The 13,306-nt window shown below is 41.5% G+C and overlaps 1 protein-coding gene across 1 annotated transcript; it reads left to right on the top strand.

The window, feature by feature from the left end:
- Positions 1-273: 273 nt before the first annotated feature.
- On the top strand, positions 274-10,076 carry LOC104619049 (copine-4; the record flags this gene model as incomplete). The annotated part of the gene is made up of 3 exons (XM_010284814.1): positions 274-407; positions 2,615-2,851; positions 9,491-10,076. Coding segments are annotated over 3 exons (503 nt in total), but the record flags the coding sequence as incomplete, so codon positions are not given.
- Between the last annotated feature and the right edge of the window lie 3,230 nt (positions 10,077-13,306).

The following is a 13,306-nucleotide window of genomic DNA, read 5'->3' as shown; positions in this document are numbered from 1 at the left end:
TGGAAGCTATGGCATTACAAGCTGATACCTGGAAAACAGACATTAAAAACTGCTGGGAAGGAGAAGCATGGTATAATGAATTATATATTACAAACTAGATTCAAGGCAGCTAGGGACAGCTTCTTGGACTTTATCTGGAGTTGTTAGTCCTTACTAATCATGTGATATTTTGAATTTATTCATTAAGAACACGCCTTTTATTTACATGTTAAACAAGCATGACATTGGTGATGTGCTCGACATTTATTTGCCTTTTGTGGCTTTTCATGCTAGGAATACAAGGTGTTGTGGAGGCTTATCAGAGCTGCCTTCCCAAGCTGCAGCTGTATGGGCCAACAAACATTGCTCCCATCATCCAGAAGGTGGCAAAATCAGCATCTGAGGAGACCAACACCAAGGAGGCCTCGGTAAGGATATAATGTTGTGTTTGGCTTTTTTCTTGTCTTATGGTGGATCCCTTGTAGGCCATCAAAACAAGGCCTTTTCATGTATGGGAATCATGCCTTCACAGTTTTAACTGTCTTCATAGACGGCAGCTTGAGCCTGTGTCAGCTGGAGCAGTGTATCTAGCCTTTATAGCTTCAGTAGTCACAACTTTAAACTCTTCCCCCACTGTTCTGTTTCCTGCTTTTAGAGCAGTTTTACTGTAACACACCCAGTTCTTCACCGTGGAAACATAAATGGCACCACTAAGGTTACAAAAATGTAGGAGCCAAGCCTTAAAAGTGTTCATCATACAAGGAGATGAGTTCAAATGATTCCCTCCAGTTTATCCAATTTCAAGTCTCTTGCAGAGGCTGTACTAAAACTTTTTTGTTCAACTAGGGGATTTTTACAACCATTCCTTTGAAAACTACAGTGATGGAGGTTTCAATTTGCTATTACCAACATGCACTATTATGTGCCTTTTAGAAATCAGGAGACAAGCCTTTTAGCCTGCATCTGATACAAAACTCATGACAGATTCTTGGGCTAAAAGGCTTAAGCATAGATTGTGTTTTAAATTTACATCTTTGAAATGGATTAGGCTTATTTTTATCTTGCCTTCTAGACAGAATGAGAGAAAGGGAGAATGAGAGAATTGGAGAAAGTAAGTGAGCGAGTAGGTCTGAAACATTTACAAGAGCAGTGCTGTGGGAGTCAAGGATGTAAGAGGGGGCTTGTATACTGCAGCAAGAAAAATGCCTATGTACAGGAACAGAATAGAGCTGTACATTGGCATGCATCTCATCACCAGGCCTGGAGCTTTTTCTAAACTTTCTCCATGTACTTAGCCTTTTTTTAAGTCCTATTAAGGCAGCAGTTCCCAAACATTTCTGTTCATGAGTCTGGACTTGTGATTGTCACTCCAGTGCTGTTTCCAGGATCTTGATACTATTTAGAGTCCCAGTCCTAAAAAGGGAAATTGCTATGTTTGAATTTCCATACTCACCTAATCCTGAGGTGGCTCACACTGTTCCCAGTGATGCCTCTGAACTAGTATGTCATATTAAGTTGCTTCATTCTTCTAAACCTAAGCATCCCCGCTTTCTCTTTGAAAACCAAATTAATTTACAGCATGAGTCTTCCAGATAAAGTTTTCTCCCTGCGTGGTTTGTTTTATTCATGGCAGGAGGTGATGAACAGAACTCTGTGTGAGTTTATATAGCTGTGTATACACAAACCTTAATGATGACTTTTTGTTGGAATTGCTTGTGCAGAGTGACCAAATTCTATTACCTATTTATTTTTCCTATTAATGCACATTTGGTAAAGGACTCCAGCTGCCTAACAATTCATAAAGGATCCAAGTGAGAGTCACTCTTCCCTATTACCAAGTGAAGATGTCATAGCCCATGATCCCAGTCCCAGTGGGCTTTGGAGTTTTGAGAAAGAAATGACGAGCACACAAAATTGCTTGCTCTGCTTTAGAGAATGAGAAAAACCTCTCTTCAGGGCTCTGTATGAAGCACCTGAAAATGGACGTATATCTCCCTGCACACACCCTTGCTCCCCTCAGGGACCCCGTTACTCTGCAGAATGCAGTAGACCTGCCATCGTGGTGTGCTTCTCCCACAGGCACCAGTGGATCATCCTCCAGTTTGCACCCATCCCACTTGCCTGTTAGCAAAGCTCCTCTGCAAAGTGCTGTCATAACCTCCCTGACAGCTCTGCTGCAGGCTTGTAACGCTTCAATACCCCATTCCTCCCTGCCTCCCACTGGTTCCCAAAGGGAAAAAAATGTAATCGGAAACTGTCAGCAGAAGTGATTGTGCAGCAGATGGAAAATAGGGCTAGTGAGCATCTCAGGACTATTCCAGACTTCCCACCCAAAGTCCTGACTCTCCCAGCCCTAGCAGCTAGAAACACCTTTTTCTACATTGTGCATCCCTTGGCTCCCTCCAGCTCCTGGAAATTACCAGAACTAGAGCTAAACTCCAGAAGAGGAGAAATTAGTAGCTGAGGGGTTTTGGATGGGAAACACAATTAACCTTTGAGTCACTATAAAGGCTCTTTTCTATTTAAAAAAGTCCATGAGTGGGTTGCCAGAAACACTTTTATACTGGAAAAGGGCAAGCAGCTTTGGAAGATTAACTAACAATATAATTTTTCACTTCTTGTCCAACAACTTCAGCAATATTTCATCTTGTTGATTCTGACGGATGGCGTCATCACAGACATGGCTGACACCAGAGAGGCCATTGTCCATGCCTCTCACCTTCCCATGTCAGTCATCATCGTCGGGGTGGGGAACGCCGATTTTAGTGACATGCAGATGCTGGATGGTGATGATGGGATCCTGAGGTCTCCCAAGGGCGAGCCTGTGCTTCGAGACATTGTCCAGTTTGTGCCATTTAGGAACTTCAAACATGTAAGCTGACTTTTCCATCCATTCCAGAGAAGGGTGAATGTATATAACATAGAGTAAACGATCCCTGGGGCTGGGCCTAACTTTGGATGGGCAGGAAGTGTTTAGTAAGTCTATGCCATTATTATGTCAGAAATGGAGGGGAAAAGGAATACAGAATGAAATGTGCTCCATTAGTGAGATGGTGAGGGTGGGGAAGGAAGAGATGGGGCAGAATCCATGTGCCTCTTGTGGTGCCAGTCCCTACTTCCACTTTCGCCCTGATTTTAGTTTGGTCACCCTCCCTGGCTTTTTTTTCCTAGTGTCTCTTTTCCATTCTTTTTGCATCTGTTCTGTTAGGTCTACTGTATTCTGCTTTCCATCCCTTCATTTCCACAGGCAGCTGAAGTGGCTGTGAATTTGTACCTACAGTGTTCCCCAGGAAGCTGTTTCCATATTGAAATTTAGGTCCCTACATTCTTAAAGGCAGGACTATCCACCCACAGCATCCTGCTCGCCTTCAAACCCTTTCCCCAGATACCGTACAATAACAGAACCAAGAAAGTGGTGTTACTAAGAGCTTCCCTGTGCCCTCAGCCTGAGCCCAGCATGGTGTAGGAGGCACTCTGTAAGACAGCAAAGGACAGACCCATCATGAAGTTGCCAGATTTGAAATAATGCCTGGGCCACGTACTTTTATCCTCAGTCACCTGCCCTACATTGCAGCATCTGTCCCAGGGACTTTTTCAGCAGCTGGGTAGAGACTGTGTTCACCCACAGAAGGAGCTTCCCCCACACAGCTGGGTTTTTCAGGGCCCTTTTCCTCCATATGGAATATGGAGATGTGAAATGGCCATTGTGTTCCTCTGCGATACCGGTCACATCACTTTCCCTTTGTTTTTCCATCTTTCCCTCCCTTCTTTCCCTTCATTCTTTCTGTTATACTTAAGTGGTTCTCCGGACTGGTTTTTTGCTCACCCCAATGTCTAGGAGAAGGATATCCTCGGTATTATTTGATTTGAAAATGTCTTTACCCCACAGCATAACTGACTCATTCTCCTCATGAGATTGCCCTTTCCAACCTGCTTTCATACACTAGTGATCCTCAGATCTGGATTTGCCACACAGAAATTTTCAGTTCTGGGCTGGTTTTGGTCTGCATATGGGTTTGCAGTGCTTACATTTCTTTAGTTTTTCTAGGCTTTTTGTTACCACAAGAGTTTTTTTTCTTTTTGCTACTTCTAAAATACCTTCATTTTATTTTCCACTTCTCAAGAGTTGTTCTTTTTTCTCTCTTCAAAATACAATTCTGACATAGTTGTCTTAGATCTAGACACACTTCTTACTTTCGCAAACTCTACTGAGTGAAAGAAGCAGACTTGTTCCTCTTTTCCCTCTATGTAAATGGAGCCTCACACGGTGTAAAACTCACCTTGTGCTATTAGCACACGTTACCATGCCAGACAGCTGCAGATTTGCCGCTGAATTGTAGATATGTACCTTCCTATGCTGACAGTGCCACTCAGTCATCTATTAAGTATCTGCTGAAACAAAGTATGAGGACAACCTGCTCATAGCTTGTGATTCTCCTCCATCGGGTAATCACAAGTGTGTACTGCTGCACTGTAGTCTATTGTAAAAGTGTGGAGAGGCAAGTTATTTCTGGGCTAGTGCTAGACCTACTTTCAATTAGTTGAAAACACTTTTCTGCAAGGAACTGGCAAAGCCAGCTGTATTTGTTATTTTTGGTTTCATTTTGTGATTTTATAACGAAGTTGAAATCATCCTTGATTGAATAGATCAACGCTGACAGTTGCAGTTCCGGGCACTGAATATATTGTGCCTCTGGTGTTAACTTGTGAGTGAGTCTATGTGTGATTTTAATTGCTAGCATTGGTCAAATGACAAGCATATATTATTTTTAGCTGTTTTAGATTAACCTCTGTACTGGGAGAGGATAGCAACCTTAAAAATTTATTGCTCTTGTTAAATAGTGATATTTTTCTCCCCCTTTCTCTCAGTAGCAGAGATAATATAGATATAGAGATAGATAATGTATTTGCTACATCAGATAAGACAATGTATCTTACCCAACTTGATATTTAGTCCGTTTCTTGTGATCTTTCAGCATTTCAGCAAATGTCAATGTAATGGACGAGTGCCAATAACAATGGCCATTTCTGGCTGAGTTTCTTTATTGTCGTACCCCAAATAATATCCCTCTCTGAACAAAGTGACATTCACAGCTATCTTGCCTACTTATCCTCAGCACAAACAAAAGACCATGCCTTTTGCATCAACTAGTGAAATGATTTTTCATGGGAGAAATCAATGTGGTGTTTTGATTCAAACTTATTTTCCCCACAGGGAAATGTGGATTTAACACATTTGGGAGATTTTTGTCAGATCAGTTCTGATCAAACACAATAATGACCATAAATCAGTATATTACATTTGACAGCTTTAAGTAAAAGATGTATTTAGTTAAAAATCACATCCCTTTTGTCAATGCACTTTGTGTTTAGTTTTGATATTTAGGTTGCTGAACTATTAAGTAGAAAAAAAAAGTTGAAGGATCTTTTCAGAAAGACTACAAGTCAAGTTGTATAAGGTTTATAGGTTTTTCTGATAAATCAAGTATCTATTTATGCCTCAATCTGTATTACCTCTACTACTGATGGAAGGAGGGAAGAAAACATTATTAGTGAGCAATTATTTTTTATTTTGCTGGAACAGTAAACCGAAATTTATTTGGAGTCAACCCAAACAGTATTTTTTTTCATTACTTCAATTCTTAGGTCAGCCTGGAACTCAAAATCTCATATCTATCCAAAGAGATCAAAAATAATCTATCAAAAAGCTGCCCCTGTGAGAAAATTGAAAGGAGGGAGAAGGAAGTTGTAAAAATTACCTATAGAGTGAATACTTTTTGTTTTATAAGTTTGACTTCAGAGACTGTTCTGATCCTGCACAGCATTCATACGGGCATTTAACACATTTCAGTTGGTTACAATTATTCACATACCTAAAACCTCAATACTCACTTCAATGTCATTCATACGGGCATTTAACACATTTCAGTTAGTTACAATTATTCACATACCTAAAACCTCATACTCATTTCAATGTTTTACTGTCCCAAGACCCAATGTGGGCAGAAAGCTTTATTATAGGGCTTTAATCTCCTACCTGATGTAGTGTATCAGGAGTACTTCAGTAAAGCATGTTACCTTTTTGGCTCTCTTTAGGGAATAACTTTGAAGACATCAAAATAATAATAATAATTGTAGTGATTCTTGGCAAATCCTGTAGTTGCACAGGCTTCATAAAATCGAGATAACCATTACTGTTTAAAAAAGATGTCCCATTGTAGAGTGGGTGACGTGCAATTCACTACAGGGGAACATAACAAATAAAGGGAAAATATTTTCCCTGAACCCAAGTGAATTTCTTCTCTCTATAATTATCACCACCCCAGCAATGTGAGTGTCCTTCACCTAAAACTGTAGAACAGCGATGCTGACAATCACTGAAATGTAGCTGAAGAAAATCACCTGTCTCAATCCATTCGCAGTCATAATTTAAGAGCTGAAATTCTCTGCCTTTAGGATGCATGATATATTTACTGTGCACAAATCTGATACCACAGGTAGATTGTATTCCATTCTGCATTGTATTCAATCACAGAGGCTAACAACTGTGACTTAATAACACATATATCACAAATGAGTGTGGAAAGCACAGCTCTTAACCACTGCAAGGAGCAATGGCTGCACTATGCATTGTAATTAAAGATTAAGCATGGTGAAGCTATAGAACTGAATGAACAGTCATTTGTAATATACACCAATTATCATCATAGGGGATTATTTTCCTGCTGCTGGCTGATCTGATTGTGTATTAGCCATGAGTTGAGAACTATTCATCTTAAGGTGTTTATTGCTAGGATGCTCTTCAAGCATAGCAGTTAAACAGGGAGAAAACATTACAGTAAAACATTAATGTACCATCTGTGTTAAAAACCCAGCGAAGGTAACCCTTACACAGCACTGCTAAACAAGGGCTGGTTCTTAGCTCGGAAGTTACTGGGTCTGGTTCTTACACAAATGCTGCTTTGCAACCATCTGGTCTAGAAGTGAAAGCACTTTTACCACCACAAAAGTACGTCAGGTACAGGTGCCCTGAGGCACCAGATGGGAATGCACCCCTAACCACGGTTTTGGGATGCTCCCTACTAGAAAGAGCCCCAGGACTAACAGACATCACCAGCATGATGAAACTCTGTAACGCAACAGTTGTCCCTGATCAGACTGGAGCACGGAGTCAAGCCAGCTAGCCCAGGGCACCTCAGTGTGGGGCCACAAGCAGCCTGTGAGCCTGTGGGCGCAGTAAATGTGTTAGCTTAAGGCTCAGTGAAAGGCTCTTTACTTCACATGCACGCCGGGCGAGGAGCGCATCGCTCAGTTGACTCCTCCAGTGGCGGTGATTCCGCCGTGCACCTGAGCCCTGAGAGAGCCTGTTCGGAAGGGCTGACCCTTCGTTCAGGAAGAACGGATGTGGCGTCAGAAGAGAGAGAAGCGGCGACGGGAGGCAATGCAGGGAGATGCGTGTTGGCCCAGTGTTCAGACACGTGGACTACACCTGACGCAGAGGAGCTGGTGGCAAGTGCTCCTGCCCAGCATTTCTAACGATAGAGCAGAGTGAAGTTTCCTGATTGCAGGGGCATGCGTGTGCATTCTTCCCCCGCTCCCTGTTCTTACCCTTTATGCAGGGTTGTATTTTTGGTAAGACAGCACAGAGGCGGGCTAAGTCATACACAACTTTGGCAGGCTCGGAAGATTAAAAAAACAGTAACTCTCAATAGCAACATAGAAATCAGCCATTCGCCTGACTCCAGGGGGTATTTTCTGCTGATTTCAGTGAAAAGTTTTAAGCAAGAACAGGGTAACTGTGGAAAACCACGCATTGCACTTCGAAGGATTAAAATAAATGAGTTCTGTTACTGTGTAACACCTGAGAACAGTTGCTGCGCTGTGGTGCAAAGTATGGGCTCTGCTTTGCCAGTTTGTTCATGCAGAAATGTTCCAGGCTTTTTTGCCTGCAAATATTTTGGTATAAATGTCGCAGTAGGGAAACAGCGATTCTCTTTATTCGTTACTAATCACATACGTGACTCAAAATACCAAAATACAAAATACAGTTTTGTTTCTGGTTTTGCTAGCGTTATCTTTGTATTTGTAGCATTGTAACGTTTGATACTGGAATTTATAATAGCCCAGGGGCTTTCTGCACCCCCGGAGTACCTTGCCTATGAATAGTTTACCATTTACATCCTATGTAAGCCTAATTTTAAGACTCTGGAAGGACAAGGATCCCACCCATGACATGGAGTTGGGCAATAAGCAGTCAATGCAACTACTTTGTGACATGGTAGTTTTGAAACCTGGCTGAAAATATAACAGACATTGAGGGGGGAAGTGTTCATTAATGTGGGAAAAAGTACTTGGTGTGCAGAAGAAATGTGCCCCAGCCACCATTTGAGTTCCCTTGCATCATCTGAGCTGCAATGTGTGATCCATGTGTGCTCCATCTGGAGGTAAACACATTATTTTAAACCTCTCAAACTGACATTTAAGCATTTCGATTTTTACTGCATTTTTGGGGTGGGCTCAGAGGGAACATCGTCAGGCAGGCTGGCTCCGGGGGGCTTGAAATCAGCTCTACCCAAATACTTAGAAACAAGCAAATCCAAAAGATGGGGTAAGAGGGTGCTATTGGGCTGCACGGGAGAACAGGAGGCCAATTTTGTCACTGCTGAATTCAGGGGCTGAGGAAAATCCCTGCAGCACATGCAGGTATCAGTTGCCCACAGAACATCCACAGGCCCTGCTGCTTAAAACGAAGCATTGTCAGGGTGTGAGGCAGCAACTCTGTGCTGCTGACGGAGGGCATAGTTTCTCATTGCACTGCGGGGTAGCCCTCCTCCCTGCCTGTCGTGAAAGCCAGTGGCCATCTCTATATCCAACTCTATATTTCAGGGTCATCAGTTCTTAACTCTGGTTGGCATCCACCATCTTTATGTTGCGGGAAGAGCTTTAAAGCTTCCACAAAGCCTGGGATTGAAGCTTTCTCGTGACCATGGTTTAATTCCAATGAAAACAAAATCTTTTTTATGGAATTAAGAACTTCCCTAGCCATTAAAACACCATGCCAGATCCTGAAGAGCAGAATGGTGATGGAGGCCTCCCTTTTACAGTGATGTCCATTCATGTTCAACTGGAAGCCCTGCAGGGTTCCTTGCCAAGTACTGATAAATGAAGTCTTTGCAGCCGTTTTCATCGTGATATGGTGCTCTCCCAGAGTGCAGGGAAGTTCAGTTCACCTGAACTTATAGTTACAGAACTTAAATAGTCCAAATAGACCTGAAAAACATGCAGAGCACTTTTGGCTTTAGTGTACTTTCAGGCAGCTACAGCTACATGCCCAAACCAACTCACAGAATGAGTTTCCAGCAACAGTGCCACTCACTTTTTGAGTCTTTTTTGCCTTCCATTTCTGTACCACACTTCCTACCTTGATCTCATGGCAGCAGTGCCTCTAAAACCCACGGCACTTCTAGCAGAGAGACAGGTTAACGCTTGTGTTTTCTACCATTTCCTGCAGGCATCCCCAGCTGCTCTAGCAAAAAGCGTTTTGGCTGAAGTTCCAAACCAAGTCGTGGACTATTACAATGGCAAAGGGATAAAACCAAAATGTATGTCAGAGTACGAGTCTTCCAGGACACTAGCTCCGTGAACTCGCCTGCACTCTTTTACAAAATTAAAAAATAAAAATGCTACTGTCTACAACTACTGTACTTAAAAATTAAACAACAAAAAATAATAGCACGTTTTGGTGATTTTTAACTAAAATAACCATTTTTTTTGCATGTGTAGCCTAAAGGCTTAAATCTGTTAAGCGGTTGTATTGTTGAAAACTTTTTATGAGAAAAAAATCCAGAAAAAAAAGTGAACTCTTTACATTACAGCATGTCGCCTTGAAATAAAAAGTTAACTGTATCTGTTTTTTATACAGGTTTGTTGAAATTTTGCTAAATTTCTTATCTTTACACTGTAAAGCATTTTGAAATATTTATTGAGAGTCGATAGCCAAAATGTCTTTGATTTAATCTGCTATGAACTGAGAGATTTTTCAAAATGGCAGATGCATGAACTGTATTTTGCATGTTTAAAATAAAAACAACACAGTTTTGCAGCTGTTGTCTTTATTTCTCTGTCTGCCACAAGGCTGCCTGCTTTCAACTTCCATATTACAAGAAGAGGGTAATAAAGTGTTTCAAGAGATACCTGATCTGAAGCATGGGCATTTCTAATGTTAGCAGCTTATAACATGGGCACCCAAACATGCCCACTAGTCTGTGGCCTGAGTAGCGATTTTTCAAAAGCCTGACAAATCCAGCTTTTATGAAGGGTTCAGCCCGTAACTGTAAACAGATCTGGCTTGGAGGCCATGACCCATCAGGACTGCACATCTTAAAATAAGCCTGCTTAATCCAAATGATCTGGCTGGCTTTCAAACAGGTTGTATTTTGGCTACCCAAATTTATAATCTCTTCTGTTTAATTCTTACTTTGTTTCATTTGTATTTTTTAATCTCACACTCAATATCCAAACACATGTTTTCCAAAACAAATTTTGCATGGTCTGATCTTGTGACAACTGGATCACTTGTGTGTAATAGAAAAACTGGTTTGGTACCAAAAGAATATCCAAGCCACCTTTGTTTTTAAAATAGGACACACAAGAACAGATTGGCAGTGGATTGATTTTTCCATTGAAATATTTATGTATATAAATGAAGAAATTAGATCATTGTTATTCTTACTGTTTGAGTTTTGGCTTCTTCATTTGCTAAAAGACAATAATGAAAGATGCGACTTGTTAGAAGTTAAGGATAAAATCTGACCAAAAATAATTTGTGTGGGATTGTCCAAAGGGTACGGCTTTGGATGAGTTGTGTTCCCACTGAATTTAAAACAATCTTGTTGCCAGATCCAGAAGCTTTTTTGGGCCAGTGCTGAGTATTTTGGAAAATCTCACCTGTGAGCAACAGTTTTGTTTTAGAAATAGGTATCTTTAAATGAGTTTGCAGGTAATGTAGAACTCTAGCTCCCTGATTCTCCTTGAGATGTAAGTTCCATGGGATCAGCTTTGATTGATGATTTTGTACCATAAAATGAAGGTGATGGGATAGCCAAGATGCATGGGGCTGTCTCCCCAGTACATTCAGTTCTGCTCCATCTATATCCTGCAGCGCAACGCTTGCTAGTAAAGATTCCTTCATCTGATCAGATATTGAACAGCAGCCAGTATTACTTGGTCATAGGTATAAATTGTCAGAAGATGTCCCGACTGATAGATCTCAAATCCACATTTCCATTTAATGGCTGACTGTTCATTCAGGAGCTTACTGCAGCAGGCTGCACATCTCTCCCTCCGTGGATGTATTTCAGCTGGAAGTTACTGTGATTTTCCCTTATATGTCATACACCACTCTGCCAACGTATCTTAATTCTTATCTACAGCATCTCTAGTTTCTTATTCCCATTTCCCCCCTTTTTTCTTTCCTTCCCTATTCTCAGACGGAGCATTTTCTAGCTGTTAAAGCACATGACCAAAAAATCAATGACTCCATATTCTTTGGTCCTCCAGTATCTTATTTTGTAGTCTTGGCCAAGTTGTTTAACTTTTCTGCCCCTCAGATTCCTCATCTGTAAAATGAAGGTCACTGCCATGTATTCACAAATATCTCGCAATGGTACTGGGGGGACTTTAATATTTGAGAAGTGATTTGAGATCCTCAGAGGCATGATGGTGCTGTCACCACATAAAGAGTATTACTTTACCCTGCGGCATGGATTTAGGGATGTAATGTACAGCTGAGGAGGAGTTAAGCCTTTTCTTTATTATTTCCCAAACTGAAGGAAAGTAAAAGAAAACTTTCAGCAAGAAAAATTAGGAATCAGATAAATTGTTTTTCTGATACATACGATCTTTGGCTAAACTGATTTTTGAAGTTTATGATTACGTAGAATTGGGCAGTTACAGCTCTTCATTAGCAGAGGTGTTACAAGGTGTTTCTATAATGTAGCATCACATAAAATGCAGAGATCAACAGGTTATTTTATGCTGAGCTATATAAATCATCAGTCATTTTCATGTATGTAGGTGGTCTATATGAGTGTCTCAAGAGAATCACAGTTGCTGCAGATCTTTCTGTTTACTTCACACAATCCAGATTATAAATGTTGTTTACTTTAAAATAAATCATTATCAGTGGTAATACAGATCTGCAATTCCGTAGCAGCCCTCAAGGTATTTTAAAAGACACCTCCATGATATTGAAAAATCAATTGGAAATCTCCTTCAATCTATACAGATCCCAACATGTAAACCAAACACGTAATAGTGTGGTGAGCTGGTGTAGGAGAATGCACAGGAGACAAAACTAGCCATATGGTAAAGGCTTTCTAATGAGGCTTTGAGTGCTATTTTCGTTGCTCCAAGTTACTCAGTGCAGCAAGATAGTATGGGCTTTGTGCAGTGTAATATCATTAAGTATGTGAACATATACCTTGTCCTTTTGAGGCAATTGATGGTCTAAAATATCTTCTCTGCCAACTGCACTCCTGCCTTCTTTTTTACTGTCTCTCAAATCTGATTCAAAACCCCAAATCCAGAATACGCAAAGATATTAATGATCCCTATTAGCCCAAAACACATTAACATCCATAATTCTTGAGCCAGGTACTGAGCTGAGTTGTATTTTTAGTTGTGTAAGGGAAACTAAGTCTACAGTAATAAAAAAAAGGTGCTAATTTGTTGGAAATAAACCTAATTTGTTGGAAATGGGTCCCTGCTCGGGGACAGCAGGCAAATCACCTCCCAGCCTCCCTCACTGTCCCAGCTGCCCTCACAGAACAGGTATGGATGGGGCTCTGGAACTTGAAGGCCAGAAACATGAGGACCTTGATGAAAGTCCATCCAGGGGGCTGCCTAAGGCGAGTCAGCCAGCCCCACGCATCAAGACGTGCTCTGTTAAGAAAAAAAGGAGGGTAATTGTAGTAGGCGACTCCCTTCTGAGGGGTACAGAGGGCCCAATATGCCGACCAGACCCAACCCACAGGGCAGGCTGCTGCCTCCTCGGGGCCCGGGTGAGAGACATCACCAGGAAACTCCCTGGTCTGGTTCGGCCCACTGATTACTACCCACTGTTGGTCATGCAGGTTGGCAACGATGAGGTTGCACTAAGAAGCCCAATTAAAACGGACTTCAGAGCGCTGGGGCGACTGGTCGATGGAGCGGGAGCACAGGTAGTGTTTTCATCAATCCCTTCAGTGACAGGGAAGAACGCTGAAAGGAACAGGAAATCGCACCTCGTCAACGCACGGCTCAGGGGCTGGTGCCATCGGCAGAATTT

This window comes from Phaethon lepturus, unplaced genomic scaffold, assembly GCF_000687285.1.
Source record: "Phaethon lepturus isolate BGI_N335 unplaced genomic scaffold, ASM68728v1 scaffold2134, whole genome shotgun sequence".
Lineage (NCBI taxonomy): Eukaryota > Metazoa > Chordata > Aves > Phaethontiformes > Phaethontidae > Phaethon > Phaethon lepturus.
Note: the sequence above shows the minus strand (reverse complement) of the source record. Positions and strands in the feature narration are given on the sequence as shown.